This window comes from Gymnogyps californianus, chromosome 5 (genome assembly GCF_018139145.2).
Source record: "Gymnogyps californianus isolate 813 chromosome 5, ASM1813914v2, whole genome shotgun sequence".
Classification (NCBI taxonomy): Eukaryota; Metazoa; Chordata; class Aves; order Accipitriformes; family Cathartidae; genus Gymnogyps; species Gymnogyps californianus.
The window spans coordinates 12755568-12772099 of record NC_059475.1 but is presented as its reverse complement, the minus strand read 5'-3'; the positions used below and the strand labels follow the sequence as shown (position 1 = coordinate 12772099).

General features: G+C 42.5%; 1 protein-coding gene across 1 annotated transcript; it reads left to right on the top strand.

The window, feature by feature from the left end:
- Window positions 1-783: 783 nt before the first annotated feature.
- Window positions 784-11797, top strand: WEE1 (WEE1 G2 checkpoint kinase). The gene is made up of 11 exons (XM_050896825.1): window positions 784-1326; window positions 3790-3998; window positions 4506-4572; window positions 4656-4828; window positions 5622-5743; window positions 6408-6554; window positions 6948-7043; window positions 7125-7210; window positions 7463-7633; window positions 7725-7870; window positions 10369-11797. The coding sequence occupies exons 1-11, from the start codon at window positions 784-786 to the stop codon at window positions 10517-10519; spliced, it is 1911 nt and encodes a 636-aa protein (XP_050752782.1). The 3' UTR covers window positions 10520-11797.
- The last annotated feature ends 4735 nt before the right edge of the window (window positions 11798-16532 follow it).

The following is a 16532-nucleotide window of genomic DNA, read 5'->3' as shown; positions in this document are numbered from 1 at the left end:
GAAAGGGTCTTGTAGGAGTTATCGTTAACAGCATGGGGTGCTGTATTTGAGGCTCCTGTGTTTCTGACTGCATTTTAAATCACATGACTAGAGTATTTGGAATGTATTAATTTTTTGGTTTAGCTAAAAAAGGCCGTCTTTAACTGGCCTAAAAGGAGTTACTGTTTTTGGGCACATGGAGATTTTTGCGCACTCTTCTGGCAACCAAACGGGAGTAAAACAAAATTGCTGTGAAGGGGGAAGCTGCACCCTCAGAAGAGCAGCTCGCGGTCCCCGCCCGTCCAACGCTCGCTCTCCGGGCGGTACCGGCCCGGCCCGGCCCGGCCCGGCCGTCCCCCGGCCTCCGCCGCAGCCACTGCTGGGCGGGGCCGCGCCCCCGGGCTAAGATGGCGGCTCGCCCGCGCCTCACCGGGCGGACACGTACGTGTGGCCGCCTCGGGGCTGGTTTGGGGTGGCGAACCCCGCCCCCTCCGCCCGCACCGCTCGCGGCGTTCGCGCCAAAGCGCCCCGTGACGCGGCCGTGTGTAGGTCCGCCCCCGCCCTCCGTGTTTTCAAACCGAGTGGGCGGGCGTGATTGGCTGGCGTGCGCGCCACGTGACTAACGGTCGCGGGAAAGCCGCGGAGTCCGAACAGCGCGAGGCGAGCTGTGCCCGGGGGCAGCGCCGTGCGGAGCCGCCGCCGCACCCAGGGGCGTAGCGCGCCGAGGGGACGCGGGGCCAGCGCAGCGACAGCGGGCGCGGCGCGGCCGGGTTCGGCCGTGAGCGGGGCTCGCAGCGAGCCGCCATGAGCTTTCTGAGCTTGCAGCAGGCGGCGCCGCCGCGGCGGGTCTCGGCCCGGCGGGCGGCCGCCCCGATCCGGCAGAAGCTGCTGTTCCTGAGCGGCCACAGCGACTGCGAGGAGGAGGAGGAGGACGAGGAAGAGGAAGGAGGCAGCAGCGGCAACAGCACCGGCGAGGACTCGGCCTTCCAGGAGGCGGACTCGCCCCTCTCGGCGGCTCGCACCCCGGCGCGGGGCGACCCGCCCCTGCTGGAGGAGGAGGAGATGGAGCCAGCGGCGGCGCCGGTGCCGGACGAGGGGGACTCGTGGGAAGAGGAGGGCTTCGGCTCTTCTCCGGTGAAGTCGCCCGGAGCCTACTTCATGGCCGGCTCGCCCTCGCCGCCCCACAAGGGCCGCCGCTACTGCAGGCGCTCCCCGCCGCACCCGGCGGCTAGCGGTTACCGCCTGCGGAGCGAGGAGCCCAGCTCGCCGCTGCCCGACTACCCCGGCACCCCGCCGCACAAGACCTTCCGCAAGCTGCGCCTCTTCGACACGCCGCACACCCCAAAGGTGAGGCACCCGCCCCGGCGCCGAAGCGCTCCGCCGCGCCGCGGGGCCTCCTGCCCGGCGTGAGGGCGGAGGGGGGTGCTGGGCCGGGCAGGGCTCTGTGGCCGGCCCGCCCCCGGGGGCCTGGGGGACCGCGGGAGGCGCCGCGCCCGTCGGTTGAAATGCGGGCGTTAGGGGGCGGCGGGGGCCCGGGTCCGGGCGGTGCCGGCGGGGTCGCCGCCCGCCCCGCGAGCCGCTTGCACCACCCCGCCTGCCCGCAACGGCAAGTTGGCGTCTGCCCCGGGACCTGCCCACAGCCCGTCCGTTACGGTTATGTAACCCGCGGGGGGCGACGCTCCGCCCGCGCCGCTGCCCGGCCGGCCGCTCGGGCTCGGCGCGCCGGTGGGCTCGGCGGGGGAGGTGGGGGGAAGGGGCGGGCGGCTGCGGGCGCCGTGTTAAAGGCCGGGGAGGCGCCGCCTCCCGGCGTGGCTCCCTCAGCCCGGCTCCCTCAGCCCGGCCGCAGGCCGCCCGCCCGCGGGGGCCGAGGCGGGCGCCTCTCGGTTCGCCCCGCAGCCCGGGCTGCCGCGCTGTCTGCCGACGGGCCACGGCCTGGGCGGACGGGGAAGCGAAAGTCGTGCCGCGCCCCCCAAATCGTGCATTTTGTCCCGTAGGGTAACTGGGGGCGTGGAACAATCCCCCCATATATATAAAACATATTTATAAATACATTTTTATATCTATATTATTTATATGTAAATGTGTAAGTGCCCTGCTTTTCTTATATTGCGTGGAAAAGATCTTAAAAAAGGTGAAAGTACAATATTAAAATCTTAAAATAAATATTTTAGTGTTGTGTGGGCATCTGTACCTTTATAACCAGAAAGTTAAAGCTTGAATTGGAATTTCCTCCTGCCTGTCTGTCAGTAGATTGGTGTGTCTTGTTTAAGTACTACTGTTGTACTGTATGGCAGTGCAAGTTCAGTGTCTGCACTCTTTTGCATTAAAAGTAAAAGGCTATGTGAGTAGCCAATGCTGTTAAACTGATGGATTGGAAAGCTTAAAGGGATAGGTAGCTCTTAACTCTGTCAATAACAGACTTTTGGAAGGCATTTCAACTTTTGAACTCGACACTCATGTAAAACACAGTATAGTGAATTTAAATCTAGTGATAATAGGCTTGCTTTCTTCATTACTTTTCATATAGCCCTTTACAAGTAATCCAGGGATAATCCCTGGGGATAATCTCCCAGGGGTCTACAGACTATAGATTGAAAACAACTGACTAAAGGTGGGAGGAAGGCAACCTTGTTAATTGGTTTTCTACAGCTTCCACCTCAAATGAGGTTTCACTGGTAGAAATCAGTGGTACGTGTTTGGAAATAGTAAAATTGGTGATGATCTTGTACCGAGTCAAGCGCAGATGCTTTAGAGATGCAAGAGTCTCGTGGATTGTGACACTAAAACCAAGGTCTTAACACTGCGGTTCACTGGGATTCTTAAATTAGGTGCCCAAATTCTACATGGGTTATCTTGGAGAGGTTATCTTTTGGAATCTGGAAGAATCAGTTGTTTAAGGTATCCAGTGGAACTACTGAAATGTGTGTTGAGACACACAGTGACTTAAAGGTCTTCATCTAGCCCAGATTTGGGGAGTGCAGTTGAGATTACCAACTACCTTCTTCCCTATGGTGGTTTAGGCTTTAGTTATGTCAATTCTTTATTTTGAAAGGCATTGCTAGGATAAGGCAGTACTCCTGCTTGTGATCCAATAGGTCAGTGGTTGGCATCCTCACCAGGATGTAGGAGACTTAGGTGCAGACTTCCCTACCTAACTGGGAGAGGTTTCATCATGTGCCTGGAAAATGCCTGGTCTGACAAATTACCACCCAAAAGATCTGTTTTGGATATTGGACTGAACACGAATGTGTATTGAAATAACAGCAACAGTGCTGTCAATTCCTGAGCAATTTTTTGTAGGTTCATGAAGAGGCATCTGTGCAACAGTATTAAATCTTTTATTTGCTTATTTTTTTAGCTTGCCGCCTAAAGTTGTAGTCACCGAAGATAATTTCCTATGTCTGATCTAACTTCATATCTTGTGTGTGAAAATCATGGTGATACAGCACAGAATGGTCCATGAGTTTCATCTGTGTTTGTTTCATGGACAAGGAATTGTCCAAGAATTTTAGGTGATGACGTGATTAAAGACAGAAGAAAACTGCTCTCATAATCTTTCCTGTCTTCTAAAAATTATTTTAACATTCAGTGTTTCCTTTAACTGTTTTTGTGTGGAGTGTAATGCCTAATAGTTTCTTTGGAATTCTTTTTGATGGAAATGCAGGTATTTAAACAACTCATGCTAACTTTGATTAGACAATATTGTAATGATGGCTTTCAAGCATGACCTGACTGTTTATGTCTATGGCAATATTGAGGCTATAAAATGTCTTTTTTGTCTTTTTTTTTTTTTTTTTTAAATAAATATAGAGTTTGCTTTCTAAAGCACAAGGAATAGGCTCCAGCTCAGTCAAACTTCGAGGAGGCTCTCTATTTATGAATGTTGGGAAATTGGAGAAGCAAGAAGAAGATATTAGACAAACACCTCATGTGAACATCAATCCCTTCACTCCCGATTCCATGTTCCTTCACAACTCTGAAGGAAAATGTCGTAGGAGGAAGAGAACGCACTGGAATGAGTGAGTAACGTGTATTTTCCTTTAAGCTTATCTTTAGAACTACTTTTAGCTGCAAAAGTTTTGTTAAAAATTGCTTCTATGAAAGTATTTTTCCTTGCAAATCTGTTAGTGATGCATAATATAGCTCTTAAAGTATCTGCTTTGAGATGCATGATATTATGAAGTAACCTGTTAGCACAAGATCTTTTGATTAGTATACAGAGAGGATAGATTAGGCTGTGTCCTACAGTCTTTTTACCTGACTGAATGAGCTAGGCACACAGTCTTTTCTTGAGGAGGGAAAAACACATTAAATGCTAGTATGAAACATGAAGAAAGAAATGACAAAGATATTAGCATGGTACCTTTATTTTATGAGTTTGTGCTTACAAATGTCTAGCGTTCAATTAGTTAAACTAAGGTAGAATGGGAGAATTAGATCTCAGAAAAATCAACAGCTGTTAGACTTCAGTTTTAAGTTTACTTAAGCCATATTACTTCTGCAAAAGTAACTGGTGTGAATTTCAGCTCTTGCGGAGAGGACATGGAAGCAAGTGATGGAGAGCCTGAAGATGAAACTATCAGACCTGCTAAGGTAGTTAATCTTTAGAACTTGATAGTAAGTTTGGCAGTTGGTGTATCTGCAGATCTAAGTATTTTCCTTTCTAATCTTTGCAGAGGATAACGATAACAGAAAGTAATATGAAGTCACGGTATGCAACCGAATTTCACGAGTTAGAAAAGATTGGATCTGGTGAATTCGGTTCTGTGTTTAAATGTGTGAAGAGGCTTGACGGCTGTATTTATGCAATAAAGCGATCCAAGAAACCCTTAGCTGGCTCAGTGGATGAGTGAGTATTTCCTGCTATTAAAAGTCACCTCTTGGTGCTTTTTCCTCCCGTGTCTCTTTGTATTGGTGTCTAGAGAAGACATTTAAGAGAAAAGTATAAATATACATGAATTAAAAGTAAAACAGGTACAATTTTGAAGTCACTTTACTTCCCCCCACTCACCCCCCGAATACTGTGCAGTACTGGGGAGGAAAGGCTACTTTCCTTGGCCTTCCCAACTAGGTCCTCATCCTTGTCAGCTTGAGTGACATGCAGATTAGTTAAGTCTGTTTTGGGGTATTTTTTGGCATTTGTGAATGAGCCTGTGATTCATGACTTTTCCCCCTACTGTTCTAATAGTTATAATATAAAACTCCACAAATTTGAGTTGCTCAAAATTGCATACCAGGCTTACACACAAGAAGTTAGGAGTCTTGAGTTCAGTCATACTCCTGACTTATGATCATCATTGGTTTTTTCCTAAAACTTCAGTGATGTTTCTCAAAGCTTGCTGGTGCTGCTGGTTGGAAAGTATGTAGTGGAAGTGGCAGCTCCCTCGAGAATTCTCTGCAACAAAACCTGGTTTTTGATGTTCCATATACTTAGTCTCTTAATACAATGTAATTTATTTTAGCTATTTGGATATAAGTACAAATCCACCTTAAGGTGCCACAGAACTGAATATGAAGGTGTTAATTAGAAACCTGAGCTGGCAGAGGGTCATGATATTATAAGTGTTTCTATCAAGCTGAAATTGGACTAATTTTACCTCATAATATTCTTGTGTGCTGTTATTTTTTTGTGACTGTAACAGGCAAAATGCTTTAAGAGAGGTCTATGCACATGCAGTTCTGGGACAGCATTCTCATGTAGTAAGATACTACTCTGCATGGGCAGAAGATGATCATATGCTTATACAGAATGAATATTGTAATGGTAAGTAAAGTTTATCGCTTGCTCTGAACTTGCTTGCAAAAAATCTGATTTTGGAAGATATACAGGTATCTTTACAAATCCCTAGCGCTAGTTAGGAATTGATTGCCCTACACATAGCTCATACCATCATTGTCTCAAATGTGTGTGATGTTCCTTTCTGTTGGAAAAGGCATATCAGATATACAAAGCAAAAACTATACAAAATTGCAGACAAAGTCTTAAGTGTTCAAGAATATTGGGAGTACAGTGAGGCATTTGTGAGCAGCAAAACTGTTCTTTCTTCTGTACAATACTACAAACTGGAATAGAGAAAATTACCAGAGAGTTTCCTTTAAAAAGGGAGGTGGACCTGATTTCTGAAGCTTTTTGCTATGGTTGATACCCTGCCAGAGATTTGGAAGAGGGAGAGAGGTCTTTTCCCTTGTGTTGGTATCCTGTTAATTTGCACGGCAACTACAGCAGAAAAATAATTTTATTATATTACGTGGTTATAAAGAGGGGATACAGCACTAGATTTTACACTTCCTATGTATCATCAGCAAGTTCTTGGCGATATATTCACTGTTAATTTTGGAAGCCAGTTGTACTTTTGGAAGCAAGTTGTCATTACTTTGTCAACTGTTTGATGTAAAATAATTAGTTGTTTTCTTTAATGTTGTTTTAGGTGGCAGTTTAGCAGATGCCATAAGTGAAAATTACAGGAATATGCGTTATTTTACTGAACCAGAACTGAAGGACCTGCTACTTCAGGTGGCTCGAGGCTTAAAGTACATTCATTCAATGTCACTGGTACACATGGATATCAAACCTAGTAAGTTTGCAAACTGCTTTACTCTGCGTTGACAACTTCCTCAGTTAATTTAATATGCTGTAGAAAAATGAGCAGTTAGCCACACCTTACTAACTGTAAATTCTTCCCTGAAGTTCTAAGTAGCAGTACAAAGATGTCAGTTATAAAATTGGCTAGCAAACTTAAACTGTTGTTGAGTTTATCTTGGGTCCTTTTTGTGTAATTGACTCTACTTGCATAACACTTGGCTCCTCTCCCAGCAGAGGGACCAGAGTGAGTTAGTTAGTTTCTTGCTCTATGAACTGGGTATCTATACAACTAAAACTTCTGTGTGGCTAAAGCAAACTGTAGTGAAACTAGATGAAGTAGAAATTGGACAGAAATGGTTTTTTTAACAATTCTGCTCTTTTTCAGGTAATATTTTCATATCTAGGACATCAGTCCCGAGTACAACTTCAGAAGAAGGTGATGATGATGACTGGTCGTCTGATAGAATCATATTTAAAATAGGTGAGAAGCAGCACACTTGTGCTCAAAAGAATTTCATTGTCTATTTGTCTTCTGAAAAATAACTTTCTTTTCTTTTTGCAGGTGACCTTGGTCATGTAACTCGAGTATCTAGTCCACAAGTGGAGGAAGGTGATAGCCGTTTTCTTGCAAATGAAGTCCTACAAGAGGTAACTGTTTTGTGTGTGGAAAATAGTGATGTTAGGTCTGCATGCTGTTTTCTTTAGAGTAATGAGTTGCTGTCTGCTGCTTCCTTGCTGGAGGAGAAACTTCCTAAATGGTGTCCCCTTGAACACTGGTAGTACTTAAAGGAGAATGTAATATTGTAGATGTGTTCAGTGCTGAATAGTTTAGCTGTCTGTTAGATTTCTTCTTACACTGGGTGGTATGTGTAGTAAATTAATTTTTCTTTATTTTTCAAGAACTACACTCATTTGCCAAAAGCAGATATTTTTGCTCTTGCTCTGACTGTTGTCTGTGCTGCTGGGGCTGAACCACTTCCAACTAATGGGGACCAATGGCATGAAATTCGACAAGGAAAACTACCTAGAATACCACAAGTGCTTTCTCAAGAATTACTAGACTTACTAAAAGTAAGAACTTTTTGTACTAGTGGCTCATTGATTAGTGTAATTTACTGTATTACTGGCCTTAACTAGAATGCCTTATTTTCTTTTTTCCAAGGTTATGATTAATCCTGATCCAGAGAAAAGGCCTTCAGCTGTGGCACTGGTCAAGCATTCAGTGCTTCTCTCTGCCGCAAAAAAGAGTGCAGAGCAGCTCCGGATAGAACTGAATGCTGAAAAATTCAAAAACTCACTCTTGCAGAAGTAAGTAGTTCCTTGGGGTCCTTAAATATAACTTCATTTCTAATGGGCTTTCATATGACAGTAGAGCGATGATAAAACAGGACCGTCCTTGTTTCTGCATGAGGTCCACAAATCTGTATGCATGTACATACCTGAGAGTACAAAGTGGGTTACGTAACTTTAAAAGGAACTTTCTCCATAGAAGGAACTTCTTGAACACTCGAAGGGAATCTCAACTACACTATTAGTATTCAAGGCATACAAAACATTACAGGTTTTTAAAAAATGTTTCAAGCATAATGCATACTTTTGTGACATGTATAGTGTAACTTATATTATTTAAGTTTGTGTTTTCCTAGGTCATCTGTACATTGAAACATGTTGGAAAACGTGACTTAAATGAGCTGTTTTGAACTTAAATGAAATGGCACTTCAGGAATGTTCTTGGACTAATTTGACTTGTACAGAGCAGTGTTACTAGATTATCAGAGAATCATTTGTATCGAGAGGTCATCTTCTCCTACCCCTTGCTCAAACACTCAGCTCTGAATTAAAGCTTTGAAAAAGAGATTCCCTTTAGGAAAGTCTGACTGCTGCTTAAGTTTCAGAGGAAGAGTTAGTAAGTTAAGAAGCAATCATCTGAATCTTTCACTGCAGTTAACTTTGCACGTGTTATGCATAATAGGCAGGCTTTTATGAGGGAATGTAGAACACTGATTACTTTCTGACTGGCTCATGGTGAATTAAGATGTTAACTTCACATTTGGATTCTCTCCTTTGCTATCTGCTTATCTTGCTATTGCTACAGTCTGAATGTAGCCACACTTGCCATTTTAGATATCTTTATAATCTTCTTATGAATTACATTGACTGCAGAAAGAATAATTTGACAGTCTGTGCAGGTTATTCAAGGACAGATTTGCTGAGGTAACTTGCTTGTATGAAGACAGCATATTTTTGTATCATGTGAAAGGGGAAGTTGGCAAAGCTAGTATTTTGTGAAGACTGCTGGCCCGCCAACAAGCAGGGTACATCCTTATAAAATAACTGTAAATCCAAGAATAATTTAAAAAGAACACTTACCCACAGTAATTTTTAACGTTGTGTAGGATGGTGTTCCATAAAATAGTTCAGGTAGGTATTTTTCGTTTGTTTTGTTTTATTTTGTTTTTTTAACACTCCTGCATTTGACCTATTTAAGATACACGCTTGTGTATGTAAGTTATCATCAGTGAAAGGAATCCTTGTAAGGAAGCTCAGCTTTTGTACTGTGTCGTCGTCTTCAGAGGAAGGAAGAATTCAAGATTAGACTTCTAGGGAAGAATGAAAGTATATTGTAAAACTTAATTTCCTGGTAATGGTGTGGTGGGTGGGTGTGCACATGTGTGTGCATTTGACTGACGTTCAATCTTTAGGGAAGATGACTAAAAATTGATTGCATTCTCTTGCAGTGAACTGACACAGTGATAATGTGGGGAGGATTAGATGGGGCACAGGTGTTAATGAATGATACTTTGGCTTACAAGAATGGGAGTAGCTTATTAAACTAAAACATGTAACTTAATACACCTGCACCAATATGCAGCAAGCTTGTAAAATTTGATCTTGCTTTGGAGTCCAGATGTGAAGTGAGATTACAAATACTAGTTTTTATGGTAGAGAAAATTCTTTGAGGGATGGTTTGGGATAGTAGAAGGAAAAGAGTATGGGGGGAATCCTTACACTTAGCCATATGTCAGCATTTAAGGAAAGGAGAAAAAGGGTGTGTGGGGAAACCCTTGATAAAGATAACTTTGCTCTTTAGTCAGACTATTTAATAGTTTTATCCTGAGTTTTATTTAACTTTGTCCTCAGACTGAGTATTGGCAATTCTCTGAAACAGAAGAGTTGACAGAATGTTGCACAGGGACAATGGCCTGTGCTACCTTCAGTGACTCAGCCTTGCAGTTTTGGGCTCAAATTTTTATGTTGGGCAAAAAAGATTAGGTGGTGATAAGCTTTTAATGTGGGTATGCAAAACGAAAAGGATGCTTCCCGAGTTGTCTGTTGCCAGTTATGTTCATCTATGTTGATCTAAGTGTGTGTCTGTGTGTCTGAATCTTCCACAGAAGTTCAGTTGTGGCTGAGTGCTTCATCTGGGCAAACCTCAGTAATTAGCTCTTCAGTGATTTATCATACGGCTTGTACTAGAAAGTAAATAGCATCCTACTGTGTTCTGGTAATTGAAGTGTTGAGCTGCTTATAAAAGGCTGGATTTCAAAATCTGACTGAGTTGTGTGAATTTGTCCTTTCCTTACCTTGTTGTTCAAAAGAAAGAACATCTAGACAAGTAACGAACATCCCACTTCTGTCCTCTGGGTTGTAAACAGGTGGATATGAATGATAATGGTCTTAGTATGACATAATTGATGGCAAGTCTAAGTTCTGAACTGCTGTAATTAATTTGAAATGCTCTTGCTGCAATACACTGTAGTCCTTACTGATACTGTTGTGTAAGTGCGACTCTCAATGTCTTGCAGAGAGCTGAAGAAGGCACAGATGGCAAAGGCAGCAGCTGAGGAGCGAGCACTGTTCACTGACAGAATGACAACTAGATCTACGACACAAAATAGACCATCTCGACTCATTGGAAAGAAAATGAACCGCTCAGTTAGTCTCACTATATACTAACTATGAAGTCTAAAAGAACTACTGAGGATGGCTATAGCATCTCTGCCGGACTGAAGCCTAAGGAATTGAAGGAAGCATTCAATTCTTGGTTTCTTGTCCTGTCTTTGATCAGTGTCACTAGTTTTACAGGAATTGCTTCTGGGTTTTTACTTGTACAATATGGCTGATTAGCTGTATTAACCATTTGAGTTAATGGACTCGGTTACTATCTTGTCTATAGAGGATCCTGGATGTTAATCCATAAGCCTTTCAGTTACACTGTTAGATGTTACATCGTCCCAGGGTTAACCACTATAGTGGTGTGCTGCTTTGTAGTGTTACGGCATTGTAATAAGAAGTAATATCCCAAATGATCTTTAAGAGGGAGGGAGGGGGCCTTGCTTTGATAGTTACTGATTTTTTTGGAGCAGAGGGGAATAAATTTTGAAAGACAGGCTTTAAGGCCACCTACACTCAAGGTACCTGATGTCAGGTAGACTTCTATTGTGAATTTTATTTGTATATTCAACTGGGAGCACTTTGTAGGCATTGCATAAACCACAGCTTAGAAACCTGTGGAATTAAGTGCCATGTGGAACTGCTGCTATTTTTAGTTTGTCCTTGCTGTAAACTGTAGCATTAAAACAATCATTATTGTGTTAATAGGCTTCTTGTTAAAACAATTACGTGAAACAAATCTAAGCTGCGTTTTAGTGAAGGCAGCATTTTTCTCTCAAAGCTAGTGCATTGTGAAATAATGCACCAATTTAATATTTGGACTCTGTATTAGTGTAGTGCAATTGTTAATGTCTTGGCTGTTGATGTTTTGTAATTCTTTCTAATAAGGTTCTCTAAATGTTGGTATTCTCTTCAGTTGTCCATTCTTGAGGCTATTGTATATTTTTTTTCTATGTTGGAGTACTTGTAAATAATTGTTTAGTGTTAAGTGTTCAGGTTGTTCTTCATTGTTTATGTACATAAGTTTGATCGTGCTTATAGTATACTATACTGAAACTGCAGTCTGAGATGCCAGCAGACAAAGCGTAACTATTCAGTTTTAAGTTCCAAAATGAACTGATTGTGGCTGTCAGAACCTGTACTGATGTTGGACCTAGGCTGACAGATGTTGCTAAAAAATAGAACTGTTCTAATTACTGGCTCGTCTCTTCATTAATTTTAGTTTAAACAATGTTTCCCATTTGTGCTCTATTTGTTCTTACTAGTGTTGAGTTTGAATATTAAAGTTAAAAGTTTTGTTTAATATTGTCTAACACTTATTTAACTCTACAGTTGTGGAAATAAAATATTGAGTCAGGAATATACTACGGCAAGTCCTGATTAGATCTGCTTCCTGGTCCTGCATAATGCTTGTGGTTCTCTCTCATGAGAGTGGGACTGAGATAACATATTCACTGATAGTTACCTTGGGAGAGAAGCACCACAGTCTGTGCGTTAGTATCTATAGCAGTCTGTCTCTACAGCTTCAAAAATGGTACTGCATGTTGGAAAGATGAAGCCCCTGGAAGATTTGAAGTGGAACCCATGACTGTGAAGACGGAGTACTAGATGAAACTATGTGAAGAAAGACCTGGATCTGAGGTAAGGAGGAAAACTCATGAATTGCTGAGAATGGGAAGAGAACTGCTTATTGAAAAGTTGGGAAGAAAACGGTGGCAGTAATTGGAATAGTCTGGGGAACACAATAACAGCATGTTCTGTGGCATGGATGCAAAATACATACGCATTTGTATGCTACCTCACATAAAGAAGAGAGAGACAGTAAAATTAGTAAAGGCTTAATAGATTATTGGGGAAGCTTTTACATTGCTGTGTTAAAGAGTCGCAGGTGACTATCAGAAAAGCTGTATGTGAATTGAATGGACTATCATAAAATTTAACTTTGCAATTAGCAAATGAAAACTACATATTTTTATTTGTAAGAGGTCTCGGTGCTATTCATATATGACAGTGAAATTCAGAGGCTTGGTTTAGGTAACTATTCTCTGACTGTGCAATTCTCATCAGTAAACATTGGTCGACTGGAATACCTTTAAGTTTTTGCTTTGTATGATAGTCCTGTCTTGTTTGTGAGAGAACTTAGAATATTTCATACGGTTTTGTTGCAGCATTTTAATGTTCATCAACACTAAATGAGACCTCTCTTAAAACATACTTCTAAACAGTTATCAATATCAATTGATGGGGATCAACAAACTTAATAAGCCTTTCTTCTCCTATACTGTAAATAAATTTGATCTACCTATGATAATTATGTGCTCTTGCATCACTCACTTTCAGAGGCTTGTAACATCAGTACAGGTTTTGCTGTGCAAGCAAGCCATACACAGTAGCTATGTAGGCTTGTAGAAATGTACTCTGGGTAAAAAAAACTGGCTGGATGGCCAGGCCCAAAGACTGGTGGTGAATGGAGTTCAGTCCAGATGGTGGCCGGTCACAAGTGGCATTCCCCAGGGCTCAGTATCAGTGCACCCTCAGTTTGCAGATGACGCCAAGTTGGGCAGGAGCATTCATCTGCTTTGAGGGTGGAAAGGCTCTACAGAGGGATCTGGACAGGCTGGATCAATGGGCCAAGGCCAGTTGTATGAGACTCAACAAGGCTAAGTGCTGGGTCCTGCACTTGGGTCACAACAACCCCATGCAACACTACAGGCTTGGGGAAGAGTGGCTGGAAAGCCTGGCGGAAAAGGACCTGGGGGTGTTGGTCAGCAGCCAGCTGAATGTGAGTCGGCAGTGTGCCCAGGTGGCCAAGAAGGCCAATGACATCCTGGCTTGTGTCAGAAATAGTGTGGCCAGCAGGGCTAGGGAAGTGATCACCTCGCTGTACTCGGCACTGGTGAGGCCGCACCTTGAATACTGTGCTCAGTTTTGGGCCCCCCACTACAAGAAAGACATGGAGGTGCTGGAGCCTGTCCCAAGAAGAGCAATGAAGCTGGTGAAGGGTCTAGAGAACAAGTCTTATGAGGAGCGGCTGAGGGAACTGGGCTTGTTTAGTCTGGAGAAAAGGAGGCTGAGACCTTACCGCTCTCCACAACTACCTGAAAGAAGGTTATAGTGAGGTGGGTATTGGTCTCTTCCCAAGTAACAAGTGATAGGGCAAGAGCAAATGGTCTCAAGTTGCACGAGGGGAGGTTTAGACTGGATATTAGGAAAAATTTTCTTCGCTGAAAGGGTTGTCAAGTATTGGAACAGGCTGAGTGGTTGAGTCTCCATCCCTGGAGGTATTTAAAAGACTCAAGTGGTTGAGTCATGTCCCTGGAGGTATTTAAGACATGTAGATGTGGCACTTAGGGATGTGGTTTAGTGGCAGACTTGACAGTGTTAGGTTAATGCTTGGACTTGATGATCTTAAGTGTCTTTTCCAACCTAAATGATTCTATGATTCTATTCTTTTGCTGGTCACAGGTTTTGTATCTGCTATGGAAGGGAAGCCCAGCCTAAACCATGCAACTGAAGTGGCTTTGGATGTTTTAACTTTCTCCTGTGTGCCAAGGAGAATGTTTAAAAAGGAGCTTCAGGGGTTTTTAAGTAGTTTGAGAGCAGTAAGAATGGTGAAATTTTATCTCAAATTTTCATAAGCTTTCCTGAGGCCAACGGTGAGGCTGAGAATCCTGGCCCCAACAGTGGCCAGTGGGAAGACGCAGAGAATTTGGAAAGTGTGCGTTAATGCTTCCCATGAATACTCGCAGCATCCAGTGATTCATGATTCAGATGCTTGCTGAGTGAGAAGTGGTATCTATTTTTACTGTCATTGAAGGGTTTTTTCTTTCTTAATAGAAACAATCTGACAGTAATTTTGGTAGCTTACGAATTTATTGCAAAAAATGACTTTTGGGCAAAACTCGTATGTAGTTAAGCAAGCCTTGTATGTAGTTAAGTCAAGCAATTTCAGGTGGAAGGAGCTACTAGCCTCCTGCAAAATGTAGAAAGTCAGATGTCAGTTGAAGAAATTCTGCCAAGCATGGTGTAACAAGATGAGCTTCAGCACTTTAAGAAGAAAGCTTTATCTCAATTTAAGAAGCAAGCATTAGAGTTGGGTGGCAAATGTGTTATTCAAAATAGCTACATTTAATGTTTAACCATTTTTCTCGTTAATTCATCTAGCTTAATTTTCCAATACAGAGGTAGCATAGTACCTTAACTTTTTTGATCAGAGTACCTGACTTCTTGAAGAACTACATAGAAAGAGAACCTAAAAATAACTGAAAGCAGGTATTTCATATCCCCACCGCCTCTAGGTATTTGTCTGCTTCTTTGTCTTCAGTCTTTGAATATAAATTGAGTGTCTGTAATCCATCTTGTAATGATACGTTACTGGACAACCCTACCTGTCTAGTCTTGCTTAGTCTTGCTGCATCTTGTGCTCAAAGAGTGGGCGGTGTGATGGACTAAAGCTCTTACGGAATTAGTTTCCTGTAAAGACATGACACCACTTAACACTGACAAATGCAGCTTTCTTAAAGAATATTCTGAAATTGTTCCATCTAAATGCTTTATTTGTGGATGAATTGTCTTCCATTTGACTGTACAAAACTAGTTCTTGTTGGAAACAAACAAACAAAAACAGCATTAACCCCCCCATCTTCTTAATGTGAATTTCAAGTATCAAGCATTGATTCACTTTTTGGATAATTCGTCTTGAGAATCAAGCCTTTCCATGGACTACCTGTAGAAATATTGATGGTCCTTAGTTTTTCATTGTTTTGCAGGCTAAACCATTATAATCGAATCATAAATGCTATATTTTTCAAAATATTTTGAGTCACATATGATGTTCAAATACTATATGAAATTCTATTTATGCCATTACTGTCAAAACACAATTGGATTTACTCAGAGAATATTTTTTCCGGAAAACAATACTGTGATAGTCATGCATACTACTGGTCCAATATAGCCATGAAGGCCAACAGATGGACGAGGAGTGTGTCTGTAAAGGGCAGCTAGCGCCTTCTAGTTGGAAACTGTAGCATAACTAGAAATTGTTGTTCTACTTTCGTAGATTGCGTATCAAACTCCCAGCAATTTTTGCCATGAATTCTCAAAGGGTTAACCAGCTAGAATTACTAAGGTCATCTTAGTCTTTTTGTTTTGTTTTTGTTAAGCTATTGATACACAGCATTTGTCTAGTTTGTTTGGGGTTTTTTGTAGTTTCCAATTGTCCTATTGGCTCCCTGATTTCCTGCTTCCCCACCCCACCCCTGGATACAAGCTGTTGATTACCACAGACCTAATAACATGTTTTATTTTAGTTGGGATGGATCTGAATTAGTAAGATGTAGAACCTGAAAAACTTACTGACTACTTGGCTTTTTTATGAAGTTACAGACAAGCTTTACCGCTACCTAGAAATGGAGGTAGACACTGCTTGTATATTTGAAAATAGGATTTCAATTTCATAGATTGCATTACTTTAGACTATAACATTGAAAAGTTTTGTGAATAAAAGTATACTTAGTCACCCTATCCTTCTTGTTGAACTGGGGGGAAAAAAAGAAAAGTGCCATGCATTGTTTGACCCCCTACCAAAAGCTGACCAGCTTGACCTTGTCTTTCATGTGTTTTGTAGTCTCCAGCAACACCTGCTGGACAAAATAGTCAACTGTACACTAAACTTTTGTCTTTAAAGTGTTTGTGTGCTAGTATGACACTCAACCATGACTGTTAGAAATCATTATCTTGTTCTGCAGTAATGATTGAGTATTCTTGCCAGCAGTAGCTCAGGTAAGTGTTGACTTTTTTTATTTTTTCATCCGCACCCACCCCCTTGGTTCTGTAAGCTTGGAAAAGGCATCCTCATGATTTTACCATATATGTGATTTGGTATATAACACGTATGCACGCTTAATAAATCTGTGCATGTGTGCTACCTATGAATATCACCGCTATAGCGGTGCTTGAGGACTTGGGTCTAAAGCAATGGCCAGCAAGAGTCAAAAGCAGGGCTGTTCCCTGCCTGAACCTTAGCTTCTTTCAGTGAACCATGGAAACCATCTGAGAGAGAGCTGCGAGCTCC

Coding starts and splice junctions, on each gene's coding strand:
- WEE1 (XM_050896825.1), top strand. CDS start 784: ATGAGCTTTCTGAGCTTGCAGCAGGCGGCGCCGCCGCGGCGGGTCTCG. Junction 5,744..6,407: donor ACAGAATGAATATTGTAATG/GTAAGTAAAGTT, acceptor ATGTTGTTTTAG/GTGGCAGTTTAGCAGATGCC. Junction 6,555..6,947: donor ACACATGGATATCAAACCTA/GTAAGTTTGCAA, acceptor GCTCTTTTTCAG/GTAATATTTTCATATCTAGG.